The following is an 18,970-nucleotide window of genomic DNA, read 5'->3' as shown; positions in this document are numbered from 1 at the left end:
CTGGAACAGCCTCCTTCCATTTCCCCCCCCGGAACTGGATGCAGTCACCACTTTTGGCCGAGCAGAGATTCTGCCTTACAGCAAGGTCTGCACACTTGCTTTTACCTCAGCATTTTCTCACAGCTGAAAAGAGATTTGGGAAAGCTGCCAAACCTGTACTGTGTTTGCATATTTCTTTGAGATATTAGAGAATAAGGGTGCCTAACACACCAGAGGCAGGAATTTGCCGTGCCTCAGCCAGTGGCACAAGGTGGAAGCAATGCCTGGATACATTGTGTGTTCTCAGGCACCTTCAATACCCACACAGGGAGTGTTCGCTTGCCTCAAACCACTGGGGCAAACCATGCAAGAGCTCAGGTTTTGCTTTGTCCAGGCACAAGCTGACTGTGAAGCAGGAGACCTGCTGGTTTCACTGATGCCACAGGCTGAAATAACTGATTGGCACAGCCCAGCTTCCCCCAGTGACCCAGACCCCAGGCTTGGTTTGTCATAAGGAAGGGATAAACTGTACGTAGGCACTGCTCATAGCTGCCAGCACACAAGGTGGCTGCTCTGGGATACAAGTGGGTGTGCATGGATCAGCCCTGGAAATCCTGCACTTTTAGCTTAGCCATTTTAGCTGGCTTGGATTCCTTTTTCTTTTTTTTTTCCTCTCCAGTGTTTTTGTTACACAGGAACTGGAGTGCTGCATTGCCTTAAAACCTATCACTGCATTGCCACTAGTTATGAGGGGATAAAGTTACATCTAATTCACTAATTCATTAAGGGAAAAACATTACTCTTCAATATGAAAGCCATTTATTGTTCAATACAGAGTCACTCATGCTCAAAAAGCAGGGAATAACATGTGGGGGAAACAGTAATACACAGATCAAACAGAGGAGGTTATTTCTCCCGAATTATAACTTGGCATCAACATGAATTGCAATAAATGGATCTTCAGCATCAGTATTAATCTGGAAATTAGCCTTTCCATCACCAGAAACAACCACCTGCTTTCCAGTACATTTGTTGTTCTCCTTTTGTCCAGAAATAACATCACAGTAGGTACCAGCAGGCAGTCCAGTTTGCACATCGACACTCATATTCCTATGAGAAAATAAACACGATTTATGCATTCTTTTTAAAACAGGTATCTCAAAAGGTGTGTAAGATTTCTGAACATGATCTTACTCCCCTAATTGAAAGGCATTGTAAAGCATGAGCTTTCTGATTCCACCCCTCCTCCACCCATTTTAGCTCTCTGGACCCAGCATGCACTCAAATAACTCATGTTGGATTGCTGATGAGGGATGCTATTGTTCTCTCTGGGGACACTGTTTGTGCCTTTGTGCCACCAACTTACCAGTTGTCATTATTGAAGATGATGAAGCCTTTATTACCACGGCCAAAAGCCACTTGATTGCTGCCATTGTCCCACCAGTTGGAGAAAGGCTCACCATCCACCACGTTACGGAAGATAACCATGTTCCTGAAAACACAAGCCATGTCTGCCACTGCACCTGCAACACTTCTAAAGCCACATGGAGCAGGAAGCAAAAGCAACTGCTTTTACTTCTTGTTTCTCCCCAGTGCCCTACCTGATCTGACGCCAGCGATGTTCACAAACCCAGTCGTTGCCACAGGTCGTGTCCGCATTGATTGTAACGGCCTTTGTGGAGCCATCTGCGTTACTTGGGGGCCCATACCAGTCATTGACATCCTGTCATTAAAAAGAAGGGTTTTTTTCTTTAAAAAAAGAAAGGTTTATATCTTCTGACTGAAAATGCAGAGAGTCCCTCTGGAGAACAAAGCTAAAGGGAGCATCAAAGTTTCACCAGGTGCATCCAGCCAGGACACGGAAATCTCTCAACAACCTGAAATGCACTGGACTACTTCTCTGGCCCTGCTCTCACTCTTAATCCCCATGGATGGATCTTCAGCATTAATTTAATTAAATTAATTTAATTAATTAATTTAATTAATTAAAGCTCACCTTTCCATTTTGAAAATATCTTGGCCAGCGAAAACTTGACATCACACGCGTGAAGCCATACGGATGGGCAAGCATGAAACCAACTGCCATTTTATAGAGCCTGTTTGGTGGACAAACAAGGAATGAGACATGGAAGGAGGAACCTGACCGAGAACACACTGACAAACAAGCAAAAGCAAGAAGCATCACCCACACAAGAGCAATGCCTTACCTGGCATCCCAGAAGGTCAGAATAGAAGCTCCACCAGCCCCGTGTCCTCTCTGGTTGTCGTGGTTATCCACAAAGACCAGGGCTCTGTCAGAAGGCATAAAGCCCCAGCCTTCTCCCCAGTTCCTAAACAAAGACACAGACTTGAAGCTACCCTGTCAATTGGTGTAACCAGTGAATCCTGGATAAGTTGCAGCACCCCCATCCTTACTTTAAGTAGGCCATCTTTTCTCCATCCCACTTGCGGAGCACTGTCCCCAGTTTGGCACCGTACTTGAATTCTGTCACTCGGCCATTTCCAAAGTACTCACTGCCTTTGATGGGCTCTGTGCCCAAGTCAATTACCTGGTACAAGAAAGAAAACCTACAGCCCTTCTTGTCTCACAAAGACCAACAATGCAATTTACAGAACTTAACAGGAGTTTTTACTTTACACTGAGAAGAAAGTAATTATTTATTTTTGTTGTGTAGAGCAACACAAATTCAGAATAAGACATGAGGGACACGTGTAAAAACATCACTGATGAAAGGAAAGCTAAAGTTGATTGACAATCTGTTGTGGAGGCATTTTTAAGAATCCAAACTGCCTTTGTCTGCAAGGCTGCACTAAGTAAATTGTGAGCTCCTTCCTAGGGTAAGTTGGGTGAAGATGTATTGTTGCTCCTCTGAAGGAGGAGGCAAAAGAGATACAAAAGACAAAGGCAAACATAAAGGACAAAATGTGCACATTACCTCCTGATAAATGAAAGGTTTAGTTCCTTCAGAAAACCATTGAGTGTTTAGATTATGCAGCTTGTCCAGAAATGCTTTTATGTCCCCAGGCCACATGTGCTTGGCAGCATCAATACGGAATCCTGCTACACCAATGTCAATGAGACGGTTCATGTACTCTGCAATCGTTGAGCGCACATAGTCCTTCTCCAGGGCCAGATCCAGAAGGCTGCTCAAGCGGCAGTCCCGGACCTGTGCAACAGAAAAGAATAAAAGATTTCTGTCTATTACACCAAAGGAGGGGTGGAGGTGGGGTGGTGGTTAATGAGGTTGTACTGGATTGGGAGAAGGGAGGGAGTGATCTCTGGAGTAAAGGTTTTGTCTTCACAAGTCACTGTTGCACATGATAAAGCTCTACTGTCCTGGAGACAGCTGGACATCTGCCTTCCAGTGGGAAGTGGTGAATAAATGCTTGTTTTACTTTGCTTATGTATGTGGCTTTCTCTTTACCTATTAAACTGTCTTTATCTCAATCCATGAGTTTCCTCAGTTTTACTCTTCCAGTTCTCTGCCCCATCCCACTGAAAGTAGGAGGCTGAGTGGTGTTTAGCTGCCAGCTGAGTTAAACCACAAGTCCTCTTTGGTGCCCAACATGGGACTCAAAGGGTTCGAATTAACAACGGCTATGATTAATGTGCTAGATGGAATTTACAGCTGTTACCGTAGTTTGGCTGATAATTGTCAGGCTCCTGTGCTTGCCATGGGCTCACTGTGCATTAGAGTCTAGGGCTTATCAGCGGCTGCTTTGTGCCTTGCCTGCAGCTGCAGCCTGTGCTGCTGATCCCCTCACCCTGGGACATTCTGACCCCGGCACTGGCCATGGCCTGGGCTGGCACCTGAGGGACTGCAGGGTCTGGGTAAGTCTAAGCCAGAGCAGGGGGAAGGGGAGGAGTTCATTGCAACGTTAAACATGATGGTCTGGTCCAAAGGAACTGGGAGTGGACATTGTCATGGAAATACCTTTAACTTCTTGTAATCCAGGATTTGAGATATGTGCTATAGGGATTACCACAGAAGAAGCCACCAGAACCCATGAAGGACAAGTGCTACATGAAGCAGTGCAAGTGCAGAAACATTACAATGTGTTGCTGCAAAGTGGCTGAAGGCAGAGCTTGAGAAAGAACTGCTACATATCCTAACTACAAAAACCAGTCAGTTGTGTAACTACAGCACCACCTTGCACTACTGTCAGTTTTCCAAGAGGGCCCCTTATCATGATCAGCTGAGTTTATAAGCTACAAAAATGAACTCACACTGAGCTGAGTACACTGGGCTCACTTCTGGAGCAAACATCTGCACGCAGGTTCTTGATTCCTCAGTTCTTAGAATATTTTCGGCCACACATACCTATGGTCACTACTTCATTCACTTGTCAAGTGACTAAGCACAGGTTCTGTGAGACCCTACACCATTTGATTTTACTGTAGAGTTACCAGAACATGTCAAAAAAAATTTGAAATTTTTTCCAGGGGAAGTTACCTGATAAATATCACCATAATTTTCAATTTCTCCACTTCCAGTGTGACATTTGCCGTCATTGAAATCCCAGCCAGAGTATGGGACAGCTGGAAAATCTTCGGTTCCAGTATTAAAATAGCTTCCACAGGTAGAATGTGTGCCTGAGCCACCTGCAGCCCCACACATATGGTTGACGACAGCATCCACATAGATACGAACCTGGAAAAGCAATATGTGCATTTCAGTGTGTTTGTAGCAAACGTGAATTAATAGTCACTAATCACTGCTAAGTTATTTTCCTTTTCAGTTTCTTCTCAGTTTACACATCTTTTGAGGACAGCAGCAGCTTCCCTCAGCTGACACAGCACTTGCTACATCAGACAGAATTTCAAGGCACTTACTCCAACATTGTTGCATCTCTTCACCATGTCTTTGAATTGCTCTTCATTTCCTGATCGGGTGCAGATCTTGTAGCTAATGGGCTGGTATCTTTCCCACCAGGGTCTGTTTGGGTTAGTAATGACAATATTTTCATTTGGAGGTGAAACCTGCAGATGAAATTATGTACTTTGATAAGAAATCAAATGGTTTTACTTCAACATTTTAAGGGCAAAATCTGTGCTCAGGACCTCTGCCCTCAGAGGAAAGTTAGTACCCAACCCAGTCTCTCTCCCACAGCAGAAGTTCAGATCTATGAGATGTCTGTCTTGCACATTGGCAAGAAAGACATTTTGGTTTGTTCTTGTGAGTTGCCCGGGTCCAGCATGGGCCTGCTTTCCAGGACATGGGCATGGAAGGGCTGAAGCCAATGGAATTATTTTTACCTGTAACAGTGACGGCCTTAGGAATGCCAAACCTCACAGCTTCCATACTTCCTTTAGAACAAGGTAAAGAGCTTTACCTTCTGCTCAGCTTTCAGGGGAAGCCTTTCAGCATGCCCCTTTGTAACTGATCTGCTAGACATACACCATCATTCATCCCTACAGGGTCCTGCAGACTTAGGGTTGCTTCTAAAAGCCCTTACTACTTCCTACCCTCCCTCCTCAGCTGCAAACTGTCTCAAACTCAGGCATTATTAAATAAGCAACTTATTAATCAAATATTACTATGCCATTTTCCTACTACTCACAGGAAACAACTCACCTGAACTCCTCCAAATCCATTAGGAGCTAAGTAGCGTTCACACTCCTCAGCAATATCCTGCCAGCGCCATTCAAAGAGATGCACAATAGAGGTTCTCTTTGGGACAGTGTTGGGGTTGTACTGCCCCCAACAAAGCCCTGCAGCTGCGAGGAGGAGGAGAAGGATCTTCATGGTGCCTTCAGTGTAAGGCTGTGGTCTCTTCACCGGCTATTTATGTGCCTGCAAGATGACAAAGTTCCTGTAGCAGGTGCCAAAATTCACATGGATCAATGCTATCAGTTATTATTTAGGTAGATAGCTCAGTATCATTCCCTTGGTTGGTTTTTTTCTCCTGAATAACCCAACAGCTGAAGATAAAATACCTTTTCACATGATTATATGCCGTCATAAACTCTTTCCAATCACATAAACAAAGATACTTTATCAAAAGTATTCCAAAATGTGGAAAATCAGACAGCTGCAGAAGCTGAGCTGGGTCGTGCCACCATCCTCTTGGCCCTGAGTGAGATAAACTCCCAAGGATAAGAGGCAAGGACAAGAGTTAAGACATCGTGTCTGGACACTGAGTGCTCTGGCAAAAGAAAGTAACAAGGACATTGCTGGTGACAGAATGATAACCAAGAAGATTGTGTTACTAAGGGAACAGGGCAAAGGAGTCTGAGTGGAAAATTTTGGACAGAATTTAGAGACCTATAAATACTGGTAAACTGATGCAACAGAGACCTTTGCTTGCATAGCATGGTCCATGTCCCTCAAACCCCACAAATGGTGTCCCATGTGAGGAATGACAATTCCCTATCTGGCCGTTCTGGGGATGCCCCACAGAACAGAAGTGCTGCTGAAAGGAAGAAGGAGCCAGCCAGCATCCATCCCTTCAGGTTTTGATGGTGAGCTTTGGGACAGGGGCAGTAAAATGTCTTCAGGAGAAAAACATGTCTTTGAACTTATGTCTAAAATTTTAGAGAAGCCCAGAAAAACAGCTCCTTCTCATTCTCTTAAGTTGATTTTACACTGGGCAGAATGACCCTTTAAAGGCCAGCATGGCTTTCTCAGTGGAACTGTGGGATGAACGAATGCGGCAATGAGAGGTGATAAGATTGCAGCTGATTTTGCACCTCTCTGGAGAGATATTTTAGAAACTATTTAAATTCAGGAGGGTGCCGGGAAATAATCATCTCCCATTGCCCCCTCAGCAACAGGCAAGGACTCTGCATAGGAGCTTTTAACATCCCCCTCTGCCTATGATCCATGAGACATGGATCTTTCTTTACGAGTCACAACCCAATGGAAAGCAAAATGCTGGCACAGCTGATTAAGCTAGATGAGTGGTGTTCGTTGGACAGAAAACCATGGAATTGTGAGTACTGAGGACATGTTCGGGTAGTGTCAGTATAACTAACAAATATTACAGGAATTTCTCCATATTGGAGCCACTGTCATTATGGGTTAAACACCCTGCACCCCCTTCCTAAATGAAAGAGACCTTGAGATTAAAAAACTCCTGTAAGCAGTTGCAACAGGAGTACTAAGATACTGATAACGAACCTGGGCACGGATCCAAGACACAGATTCTGAGAACAAATCCACAGAATGGATCAATCCTCAATTTGGTGCAGGGTGTTGCTGGCAGTGGTGGAGCTTCCTCGGAGCTCCCCCTGCCTACGATTGGCCCCATGGTTGGTATTACCCCCTGGGCTTGAAAACCGCCGGGCTTGTCAGAGCTCTCCTGCCTGTTCCTGCACCCGGGTGGCAGTGCTGACCCGCGGGTCCCGGTCGGTGCCTGCCGAGAGCCGCCCATCAGCCCCTGCACTCAGGACCAAGCCCGGCACGAAGTTCTGAAGCAATGGCACACCACTGTTACAGTGCCTGCAGGATGCACTGAAATACATTTGTTAAAATTAACCTTGTATTTTCAGGGAGCTGTGATTTTTAACAGGATTGTTTACTGGAGAGATGATTCACTGACAGTCATTAACTAAGTCCTATAACCTTGAATTTGATCTGCAGCAGTTTAATCCCTCCAGTAAATCCATGTTGCTGCTATTTTGGTCACAGAACAGTTGTTTACCTATGTGTTGTTCCTTGATGTTTGACTGTTGCATGACAGATTTCCAGTAACTTTTTTGTAATAATTAAATCACATTTATTTTTGTTAAATGTAAGTGATATTAATTTTCAATTCTGTTATGTTTCAATGTAGTACAGTTTAAGTAATGGTAAAATTCAGTTCTGTTGAATTTAAGTGATGTTAAGTTTACCTTCTGTTAATTTGAAGTTCTGTTGCACTTAAGTTCTGCCAAATTAAAATGCTCTTAAGGTTAAGTACCATTAAGTTAATTTCTGTCAAGATTAATTTTAGTTCAAATTAATTTCTGTCAAGTTTATGTGTTGCTAAGCTTAAACAAAGTTAAATTTAAGTTATTCAATTTAAGCTCTGTTAAGTGCTATTAAGATCAATTCAGTTTCAGTAATGTTAACATTCCTCCTGCCTAAACAGCACAGTCCCTGAACTCCAACCATATGAACTTCAGAACAGTAGCCATTTTTTTCCACTTCCCAATTTGACATTATCCTTTTGTTCTCCTATATGAGTCTCTTTGTCAGTGACATGATTGTATTTGATAAGTTTTAATTGTGATCTGTATTCCATGTATCTTACCCTGTATCCAGCAGATAACCAGTAACAGTCTTAATAAGATAATGGCCTTACAGGTGCAAACTGTTTTAACATCAGGGTACACAAACCCTTTACATAAAAAAAAAAAAAGGGGAGATGTGGAAGATCAGACAGCTGCAGAAGCTGAGCTGGGTAGTGCCACCATCCTCTTGGTCCTGAGTGAGATAAACTCCCAAGGATAAGAGGCAAGGACAAGAGTTAAGACATCGTGTCTGGACACTGAGTGCTCTGGTAAAAGAAAGTAACAAGGACATTGCTGGTGACAGAAGGATAACTGAGAAGATTGTGTTACTAAGGAAACAGGGGCAAAAGGGTCCAAGTGGAATATTTTGTATGGAACTGGTGAACTACAGCAATAAATGTTTTTGCTTGCATAGCATGGTCTATGTCTCTCAATCCCTGCACCAAAACATAACACACAGGCCCTCTGAAGGTAAAAGGAGTGGGAGCTGATTGAAAGATGACTGGAAATCTAACAGCATTAAGAGAATGAATGAGTTTGCCAGCATTCAGAGGTGTCTTGCTGTCAGAATTAGACAGAGTTCAGACCAGAGTATGAACAACTTTCATGGTTTTATACTGACCCAATACCAGGCACCAATAAGAGTTGCTTGCTCACCCTCTCCTTCCACATCTGGGCAGGGGAGAGGGAAAAAAAATTAACAAAGGGCTCAGGAGTGAGATAAGGACTGGAAGAAAACATTTAAGGGCAAAACGGGTTCAACTTAAGGTTGCAAAGTGATTTTATTACAAACAGAATTGGAGGTGGATAATGAGAAGTAAAATAAGCCCTTAAAACAGTTTCATTCCAGCCCCCCTCCTTCCCACTGACAGTGCAGGGACACAGGGCATGGGGGTTTTGGTCAGTTCATCACCAAGATTCTCTTCTGCTGCTCAGGGAGAGGAGTCCTGCCCCTGTGAGGTTATGGGGTCCCTCCCACAGGAGGCATTTCTCCATGAACTGCCCTGGCATGGGTCTGCTCTCAATTGCAGTAGCCAAACCTCACCTGCTGCAGCCTGAGTCCCTCTCATGGGCACACAGCCTCCCAAAACTGCTGCACCCTGGCTCTCTCTTCCCACGGGGTGCAGTCCTCCAGAGACAGGCTGCTCCAGCCTGGAAGCAAGGGCCCCTCTGTCCACAGGGTCTTCCACTGGATCCCAGCCTCCTCCAGGCATCCACTTGCTCCAGCGTGGGCACCTCCCCCATGGGCTGTGAGTGGATCTCTGCATCCCCCATGGATCCCCATGGGCACAGCTGCTTCACCATGGTCATCACCATGAGGCCTGCAGAGGAATCTCGGCTCTGGCACCTGGAAAACCTCCTCTCCCTCCTTCTGCACTGACCTCGGTGTGTCCAAGGTCTGTTCTCACCTCCTCCTTTTTTCTGACTAGAAGAAAAAATGTGGTTTTGTTTTGATTTTCTTCTTAAATATGTTAGCATGGAGGTATAACCAACCTCTCTCATGGCCCAATTTTGGACAGCAGCATGTCCATCTTCAGAGCCATCAGGGATTGGCTCTCCTGGAAACAGTGGAAGCTTCCAGCAGCTTCTCACAGGAGTCACCTCCATGCTATCCCAGCTACCAAAAACCAGGTCAATATTTAATCAGTAACAGATTTATCACACAATAGGTATGGGGCCTTCACCAGGTGAATCCACTGGCAACTAGGAAGGGACATGTTCTCATATCTAATGTTTCTCTGGTGTCATTGCTATGAACTGTTTCACCCCATTTTAAGCAATCAATGATTCATCAGAGTCAAGGAACAAAACCCAAAATCAGATGCAAATGATAGTGCAGATGAGTTTTAGCTGCCTGACATATAACTGAGTTTGAAAGCTAGAGCTGTTTCCAAGTCCTTTATTGTGTTTCCTACAATTTCCTCCTTCAAAAAAAAAGACCTTTGACTTTTCTTCATGAAATGATTTCAGGTCTTCATTTGGAACTGACTTAAAAGATCACTGTCTTAGTGACTACCCTCCATGAATAAACTTGAGTAATACTAACAATAAAACAATATTCTAAGAGAATACAAAGAATAGAAAATCAACTTGAATTGCGCCATGTTTCCGCACAAAGGGGTCTTCTCTTGCTTTTTGGATATCCTGTCAATTATAGCAAGCCTGCTTGCCCCTAAAGAGAACTGCATTTCTACTTCTGCACAGAGCAGCATGATTTTAAATTTAATAATGTCAATCTTCTCCTTCCACTTTTTATTAGTACCTTAACTGAATAAAGTACACTTAAAAATGCACACAGATGTCTAGCATCACTCCCAGATGTGCATGGCACCACTAGTTCCCATCTCTGTACAGCAGCTGCTCACTATTTCATTAGTATTACAGCTAACACGCTTTGCTCTGTCTCGGTTCATGCAGTCCTGAGAGCCAGGACACTCTGCACATCTGCTTGCTGTTAACAAAGATACAGAGGCGAAGGGACAGCACATGCACAACACAGCTGGTTACAATTTAGCATCAACGTGAATGGCAATGAATGGGTCTTGGTCTTCATTCCCAATTAGGAAATTAGCCATGCCATCAGCAGCAACGTGAACTTCAACTGCTGTACAGAAGTCACCTTCCTTTTGCCCAGAAATGATATCACAGTAAGTGCCAGCAGGCAGACCGGTTTGCAGAGATACATTCAAGGACCTTTAGAAAAGAATAAAGTGCAGTAAGCATTATGAGGACTCTAAAATGCTCTTCAAATCATACTGGAAACCTCAGATGTTAAGTAATTATGGAATTATCCTCTAGCACTTTGCTGGACACTGCAGAATCCATTCAATCACTACATGCTTCAAATTGCTCATCACCACAACCTACAGCTACTTATTACAGCCCGGACACACTCCTCTTGTCATCTCGTTCTCGCATAAACGGTTCCAATACGGTTTTTAAAACTGTCACATTTAGAACATATTCCTGAGTTTACAAGTTCCCTCACTTCTACAAATTTAGACTTTGCTGGTTGACCAGGCCCAGCGACACAGAAAGCTTCAGAATAGAAATAGAAAGACCACACTACAAGGTCTAAACTGCAAAGACTGAAGAGTGCCGATGGTAGAGTGGAAAATGCTATGTTTAAACTGTCGATAACTGTCAATAATAATCCATTAGAAAGATCTATTCAAGCTAGCAACACCTTAAAAGGTTTCACTACCAACTAGATTTTTTAAATATATATTTAACACATAATAATTTTCTTATAATCATAATAAATTATAATTTATTTCCCTCTTACTCACCAATCATCATTATTGAAGATGATGAAGCCTTTATTACCACGGCCAAAAGCCACTTGATTGCTGCCATTGTCCCACCAGTTGGAGAAAGGCTCACCATCCACCACGTTACGGAAGATAACCATGTTCCTGAAAACACAAGCCATGTCTGCCACTGCACCTGCAACACTTCTAAAGCCACATGGAGCAGGAAGCAAAAGCAACTGCTTTTACTTCTTGTTTCTCCCCAGTGCCCTACCTGATCTGACGCCAGCGATGTTCACAAACCCAGTCGTTGCCACAGGTCGTGTCCGCATTGATTGTAACGGCCTTTGTGGAGCCATCTGCGTTACTTGGGGGCCCATACCAGTCATTGACATCCTGTCATTAAAAAGAAGGGTTTTTTTCTTTAAAAAAAGAAAGGTTCATATCTTCTGACTGAAAATGCAGAGAGTCCCTCTGGAGAACAAAGCTAAAGGGAGCATCAAAGTTTCACCAGGTGCATCCAGCCAGGACACGGAAATCTCTCAACAACCTGAAATGCACTGGACTACTTCTCTGGCCCTGCTCTCACTCTTAATCCCCATGGATGGATCTTCAGCATTAATTTAATTAAATTAATTTAATTAATTAAAGCTCACCTTTCCATTTTGAAAATATCTTGGCCAGCGGAAACTTGACATCACACGCGTGAAGCCATACGGATGGGCAAGCATGAAACCAACTGCCATTTTATAGAGCCTGTTTGGTGGACAAACAAGGAATGAGACATGGAAGGAGGAACCTGACCGAGAACACACTGACAAACAAGCAAAAGCAAGAAGCATCACCCACACAAGAGCAATCCCTTACCTGGTGTCCCAGAAGGTCAGAATAGAAGCTCCACCAGCCCCGTGTCCTCTCTGGTTGTCGTGGTTATCCACAAAGACCAGGGCTCTGTCAGAAGGCATAAAGCCCCAGCCTTCTCCCCAGTTCCTAAACAAAGACACAGACTTGAAGCTACCCTGTCAATTGGTGTAACCAGTGAATCCTGGATAAGTTGCAGCACCCCCATCCTTACTTTAAGTAGGCCATCTTTTCTCCATCCCACTTGCGGAGCACTGTCCCCAGTTTGGCACCGTACTTGAATTCTGTCACTCGGCCATTTCCAAAGTACTCGCTGCCTTTGATGGGCTCTCCACCCAAGTCAATTACCTGGTACAGGAAAGATAGAGCATGTCTTTCTACTCAAAAACCAAACAAATAAGACACTGCTTTAGACGTTGCTTTAAGCAAGGGGACAGTACTTGAACTAATTATTGGTTCAACTTGGCTATTGGTTATTTGGCACACTTGCGAAATCATATGTAAGGCTATTTTCTCTTTTTAGCTCAGCCCAGCTTGTGAACCTCTTTTCCATCTCTATCATGTGTCTCCTTACTCCAGCTGATCACTTACCCATGATTAAGTGATGTACTTGGGCTGTACTTCCTTTATATTTAGTACAGACACCAATGCCTCTGCTTCCAGCAGCTGGGCTGCATTCTTTCACTATGGAGCTAAAGAATGTTTCTATTTGCCTAGACTTTGCAGGCAAGATACCAATTTAATAAAATATGTGCAGCAAATTTAGCTTCTGCTGACTGAAACCAACACTCACCTGCTTGCTCCAATTCGTTCCAATTCAAACGTAAAACACAAATTCAGAATATCAAGTAATAGTTGTTATACCATTGGAGAATAAACTTTCAGCCCATAATCAACACTTATGTCTTCTGTTGCAATTCATTATCCAGAATTTAAAATTCAGGAAATGGTATCTCTTTTATAAACCAATAGAATTTTTACACTAACTTCAATGCATCATTCATCTCAATAAAAATTCTCTCAATAAAATTTCCAGGTTACCTAATTCCAGTAGATCCAAAACAAGTGGGGCATTTTGCACTTCAATTACCATTTATGGACAGATTAGATATTTGTAGATTAGGATTGAGGATGGAATTGAGGATGATTTCTGCAGATCTGCTTGGGCTCAGCCCATACAAAGCATTGCCATGTGTGACTGAGTCTGTACCGGGCCTTCAAGAAGTATGTTTGTGAAGTAAAATGAAAAAAAATAAGCTTACCTCTTGGTAAATGAAAGGTTTAGTTCCTGCAGGAAACCATTGAGTATTTAGATCTTCCAGCTTGTCTAAAATGGCCTTGACATCGGCAGGCCACATGTGCTTGGCAGCGTCGATGCGGAAGCCCGCAACGCCCAGGCCGATGAGCCGGTTCAGGTACGCGGCAACCCTGGAGCGCACGTGCTCCCTGTCCAGGGCCAGGTCCAGCAGGCTGACCAGGCGGCAGTCCCGCACCTGAAATCAAACCCTTCTCACTTAATAAACTTCATGTAGTGTTCTACACACCTTTTGAATGTTCTTGGCCTATATTACAATGCCAAATAAAACCTTCAGTATCCTTTGTTCCCCATGCATTCTTTCCTTTGCAAAGTCATCTACACAGAAGCTGCAATAAGAAATTAAATTGATCCCTCTCTTCTGAAATTGAGACCATGGAAAACTTCCAAATTACAATAAAATGCAAATAATAACTTCTACCTTTTTTAGCACTAAATAGACTCTATGAGCTTTAAATTGTCTTTATTAATTACCTCAGCACATTTTTCTGAATCTGAAATTGAGCCATTGTCTCAAGTACAGCTATCCCTTTAAGAAGTGGTGTTCCTGATAACAATACGAATCTCTGTTATTAATTTGGATGGCTTTTCATGAGGCTTTTTAAAATTTCTTTAAAAAATGTCTCACCGTAAATGAGAGCAAAGAAATCACAGCACAGGAACAGATGTACATGAAAACCACAGCTGTAGGTTTACCTGAGATATATCATGATAATTCTCAATGTTTCCACTTCTAGATTTACATTTATGATCATTAAAGTCCCAGACAGAATAGGGCACAGCTGGGAAATCTTCAGTCTTTGCATTGAAATAGCTTCCACAAGTAGCATGGTCACCAGCCCCAGCATTGGCTCCACACATATGGTTGATTACAGCATCCACATAAATGTGTACCTAGAGAAACGGATCCACATAACAATTTGAAATAGCTACTTCCCACAGCACCACTAATTAATGTTCTCTCTCCCATACCTCCTGCCCTATCCCCCTATGTCTGCTTGCTTGCTTCAGCCAATATTTTATTCCATTTTTTTATTAGCATACAACAAGGGTGATAAAACATGCAGCTCAGCAGACAGGCAGGTAACACTACATTCAGTTTTTAAAATGGTAGGATCACTGCTTGACTAGATCCTTGCATTGTAAACACCAGAAGGTTTTAAAAGTACTTACTCCAACATTGTTGCACCGGGTCACCATGTCTCTAAATTCAGTTTCATTTCCAGACCTTGTGCACAGCTTGTAGCTGACAGGCTGGTATCTTTCCCACCATGGTTGCTGGGGGTCAGTAATGATAACATTTTCATTTGGAGGTGAAATCTGTCAATTAAACAATGGCACTTGGTAACAGGATACTGAAAATGGTTAATTTATTTGCCCAGTATTTTTAGAGAAAGAACATTTTTAGAGAACACTTGGATCCTCAGTATCCTCTGCTTACACTGTAGTAGGCTGGAAACAAAAGACTGAGGCCTGGCCTCAGAAAGCCAGTAAAACATTGGGCCCATGAACAGAGTGGCCTAATTTTCTTTGTGACTTCAAGCTTCAAAAGGAAGCATATGAAATTGAAGAATTAGGACAGCAGAGGAAGGAAGTGATTGCATAACAACTGACATAACATCCTGCCTTTAAAACTAATCCAACTTCCCATTTTTGTAATGCTTTGGATAAACACATTCTTGACCTAATTCTTTTAAGTTTCCAGGTGAGTTATACCTCTTCCTTTTACAGACTTTTCAGGATACTTTTTAGGCAACAAGCTTTTGCTGCTACCTCCAAGCCTCTGGGCACAACAACCTGATCCAACCATTTCTCAGAAAGACCCCTACAGCCTCTTAGCTGCCACACCTTCCTGACCAGCTCAGCAAGTCATCATCTGAAAAAAACTTCTGAGATCCTGCCACAGAATGGATTAAAATGATACACAGGCATAGGCCACAGTCTGAGAAATCAGTTTTAAGTCCATCTGGCCTGTGTGCTTGGAAAGAAGGTTGCAAAGATAAGATGATTATTTGAAAATTATGGGAGAGTTCTCACTCAAGCCAGCTTGCAATCTCTTGGGCTACAAGAGACAGGCAGCCTTCACACCAATTTTTCCTGAGCAATCTGACATGCAAACGGGAACACTTTAATAAGTGGCTGCTCTCCTGCCATGCTACTCCACCCAAGTGGCAGTTCTGGTTCCACAGGAACACGTCTCTGTTGTTCAGACAGAACTGACTCGCACAGGGACACCTCCACCAGAACCTGTGTTCAGTTCACTTCTGCCCGCTCACACCAGGCTCCTGCTAAGAAGGGTCTCTCAGTGGCTTACTGTGATACACAGAGAGAAACTTGCCAGTTTGGGTGAACAAATTCAGCAGCCTTTTGTGCTAAATTATTTAACACCTTCAGCACTTTTTTGTTCTCTTTGGAAGCCCTTTGTTCAGTTATAGTTTTATTTTACATTTATCTAGCTCTTAAGAGCTTTCCTTGATTTAAACAATATCAAGCAGATGAACATAGGTTACTCTTCATAGCAGTAAAAAAAAAAGATTTAGCAAGTGATGGGCAATTCTAATTCATCTAAATGTAATAGCACAGACTGCAAAACATGCACTTTGGAGCAATGAAATAAATTCATGCTTACTCGAAGATAGCTGAAGAATATATTTGTCAGCATTTACTACTTCCATTACCAATTTCTATTTTTCTTGTTCAGTACCTGTCCTTTGACGAATTGAACATTTTCTGCGAAAAACAAATTATCATCTACGTAGCAATTTCACTACCTACTGACAGGAGCAGACATACCTGAACTCCTCCAAATCCATTAGGAGCTAAGTAGCGTTCACACTCCTCAGCAATATCCTGCCAGCGCCATTCAAAGAGATGCACAATAGAGGTTCTCTTTGGGACAGTGTTGGGGTTGTACTGCCCCCAGCAAACCCCTGCAACTAACAGCAGCAAATACATCCCCATCCAGTGCTCTGTGATCAGTTGGGCTCTTCTTACTAACTGTCAATGTTCCTGCAAGAGGGTAAAGTACACATTAGAAAATACACTTTTAAAAGTAAACACCTATTTCTGGCATCATATTTATTGACCTGGTATTTTGTATGAGAACTGGATCTTATCTAAACCATATCAAATTCCCATACTAATAGTAACTTTGTTTTCGTGCACTTAAAATTCAGATGTTGCCTAATGCAGGTTGCCTCCAGAATGCAACGTTGTGGTTTTATTAGTATAAAGCCAAAAATTACCTCAAAGGGCAAAGGAATACTTATATAGACTGAAATGGATATTTTGTTTCTCATTTTAATGTACATCATTTTACATTCCTATTTAGCATTGAGAGGCATCTTTTTTCCCAAATGGTGGTGCTACAACTTGAACATATTTGGACAAGACCTTGCAGAGGCAGCGTATTTCTTACCATGATTTGTTATGAAACCCCAGATATTTTGGAGATTTAACATATGTAAGTCTGTCATTTATGATATGCATGACATGTCTCATTCAAACAACAGCCTGAAATCTGGAAGATCTCTCAGATACAGAAATCATTAATTATAGTGAAACCCAGACATGCTGAATGTCTTATCTCTGCACACCTGTAGGATTTGTGTGGAGATATTCTCCTTTTAAGAACGTGGGCAATGACACATAGATTTTGGAAGGGCTGTGAAGCTCCATAACCAAGAAATCACCTTCTGAGTGCCCAAGTACAGAGTTCTGCAGAAGGAGCTTTCCAGAGGCTTGAAGCTACATTTCCTTCTGATGAGCTAGGCTAGGAACTGCATTTCCCAACTCATATCCTATTTGTATTTACTTAGGGACAAACAAAGACAACAATCCTTATATCAAAATTGCCTCTCCTTTTCCTCACCTAGAGAGATACAACACATAACAAACCAGAAATGAAACAACTATCACGATTTACATTACTCTACTGAGAGCCTTATATTGCACTCTTCCAGTTCAGAAGTTGAGTTAGAGAGTCCGAGATACAAAGAAGTCCTACAAGAACTTCTGCAAACAAACGGCTGAGCTAATACTTCCCTTAAAACAAAATACAGAGTCTTGTTAGTTTCCTGTAAGTATCTATTCTTTTTAAAATTTATCTTACAGTGACAGAGCAAACAGAGATTCCTGTCACAAGGGAAACCAAACACCTCAGTGAAGGTCTAAACATGAACACAAGGCCCCTCAGGTTTGCTACATAAAGGAACCCATGCTTTTCCTGATTTAATACACACTTGGGAATGCACTGCTTAAAACTCTAACCTGCTGTGATACAGTTAGCCAGACATAAATTGATATAAAATTTTACATGATTTCGACAAAACTGCCCCCATTTCTGCTTCAAGGAAAGGATGATCCGTATCTCTTGGGTAGTGGAGCACTCTTTGGAGCAAATTTAGGCACAAAATATAGTTTATAAAATGTAGAACCAGCCTTCCAGAGCCTCCTGCTATCAGCTGTCACTGTTCTTCACAAGCAGGTAGAGTAGTTTAGAATTAAGCATTTGGTATATGTAGCTGGCTTTTCTGCTTGTGAACAAAACAGCTTTAATACAATTGTTTACTTGTAGATCTTCAGTAAAGTATACAGATTAAGTTTCAGCCACAAGCAGTTGTTCTGCATGCTTCCATTTTCATGAAGGAATGCTTTTTGGCCCTGATAGGAAGAACATACATTAAGACAAAACGAGCTAAGAATACTCCATCTTCTCTGATGAGAAAAGGCATTTATTAGATTGGCAAGCTTTACTTACAGCAGTAAATACGCAAAGTAGTAAATGACACAAATTAGTAAGAATAATGTACCTTGACCCAACCAGCTCCAAAGCCTAGTGCCTAAAGATTCAATGTAGATTTTCATTTCTCTGAAACAGGTTTATGGCTGCTCTGCCTTCAATACAAGCAATAATAAGAGAATGGGGATGTTGAAATCCTCACCACACTCTGAAGGCTCTAGCTTCAAAATAATTTCGAAACTTGGAAAAACTTTAAGAGGCCATGTGGAAGAGAGCAACACTGACTGCAACGCAGAGAAGCCGGGATCGGAGCGTCTCTGCAGAGCCCTACCGCTGTCCCGGCCAACCCGGGAACTCGGCTCACCCTGTCTGCGCTGAGCCACGGCCTGAGCGGTGCCGCCATCGCCAACACACCTGCGGCCGCCTTCGGACCTGCGGGACGCCGAGCTGCGGAGGCTGCAGGTGCCAAAGGCTGTCACAGGGAAGGACAGCAGTGGCCCTGTCCCTTCTGGCGGCTCCCCACACAACCCCCGAGCAGACCCGAGTTGCCGGTAGGCGAAGCAATCCCGCTGCGGCCGCCCCGCGGAAGCTCCCGGCCGGGCTCCCGT

At 43.0% G+C, this 18,970-nt stretch overlaps 2 protein-coding genes across 3 annotated transcripts in view; both read right to left on the bottom strand.

Annotated features, from left to right (window-relative positions):
• Positions 1-761: 761 nt before the first annotated feature.
• The window catches only part of LOC102037048 (pancreatic alpha-amylase), a 67,147-nt gene continuing 48,938 nt past the window's right edge, over positions 762-18,970 (bottom strand). The window contains exons 5-14 of the mRNA XM_005422110.2: positions 5,556-5,774; positions 4,814-4,960; positions 4,434-4,631; positions 2,916-3,146; positions 2,395-2,528; positions 2,187-2,309; positions 1,976-2,075; positions 1,581-1,702; positions 1,346-1,471; positions 762-1,089 (exon numbers count right to left, since the gene is read on the bottom strand). Coding sequence (XP_005422167.1) covers positions 900-1,089; positions 1,346-1,471; positions 1,581-1,702; positions 1,976-2,075; positions 2,187-2,309; positions 2,395-2,528; positions 2,916-3,146; positions 4,434-4,631; positions 4,814-4,960; positions 5,556-5,726 — 1,542 coding nt within the window. The 5' untranslated portion in view covers positions 5,727-5,774 and the 3' untranslated portion in view covers positions 762-899. The remainder of the gene's footprint in view (positions 1,090-1,345; positions 1,472-1,580; positions 1,703-1,975; positions 2,076-2,186; positions 2,310-2,394; positions 2,529-2,915; positions 3,147-4,433; positions 4,632-4,813; positions 4,961-5,555; positions 5,775-18,970) is intronic.
• Positions 10,079-18,964, bottom strand: LOC102036876 (pancreatic alpha-amylase-like). 2 transcript variants are annotated; one of them, XM_005422109.2, is made up of 11 exons: positions 18,727-18,964; positions 16,415-16,630; positions 14,795-14,941; positions 14,318-14,515; positions 13,569-13,799; positions 12,521-12,654; positions 12,313-12,435; positions 12,102-12,201; positions 11,720-11,841; positions 11,485-11,610; positions 10,079-10,888 (listed from the first exon to the last, which is right to left on the bottom strand). In XM_005422109.2, exons 2-11 carry the CDS (start codon positions 16,580-16,582, stop codon positions 10,699-10,701), a joined length of 1,539 nt encoding a protein of 512 aa, XP_005422166.1. In that variant the 5' UTR covers positions 16,583-16,630; positions 18,727-18,964; the 3' UTR covers positions 10,079-10,698. The 2 variants fall into 2 exon arrangements, with proteins under 2 accessions (XP_005422166.1, XP_030913793.1); XM_031057933.1 differs by having other exon boundaries at positions 18,777-18,964.

The sequence above is a fragment of the Geospiza fortis genome, unplaced genomic scaffold (assembly GCF_000277835.1).
Source record: "Geospiza fortis unplaced genomic scaffold, GeoFor_1.0 scaffold403, whole genome shotgun sequence".
Classification (NCBI taxonomy): Eukaryota; Metazoa; Chordata; class Aves; order Passeriformes; family Thraupidae; genus Geospiza; species Geospiza fortis.
Note: the sequence above shows the minus strand (reverse complement) of the source record. Positions and strands in the feature narration are given on the sequence as shown.

Excerpts from the sequence above, each read along its gene's own strand:
- LOC102036876 (XM_005422109.2), bottom strand. The coding sequence starts at position 16,582 with ATGGGGATGTATTTGCTGCTGTTAGTTGCAGGGGTTTGCTGGGGGCAG. Across the intron at positions 14,516-14,794 it reads CCCGGTGCAACAATGTTGGA|GTACACATTTATGTGGATGC; the intron begins GTAAGTACTTTT and ends CCGTTTCTCTAG. Across the intron at positions 12,202-12,312 it reads CTGACCTTCTGGGACACCAG|GCTCTATAAAATGGCAGTTG; the intron begins GTAAGGGATTGC and ends TCCACCAAACAG.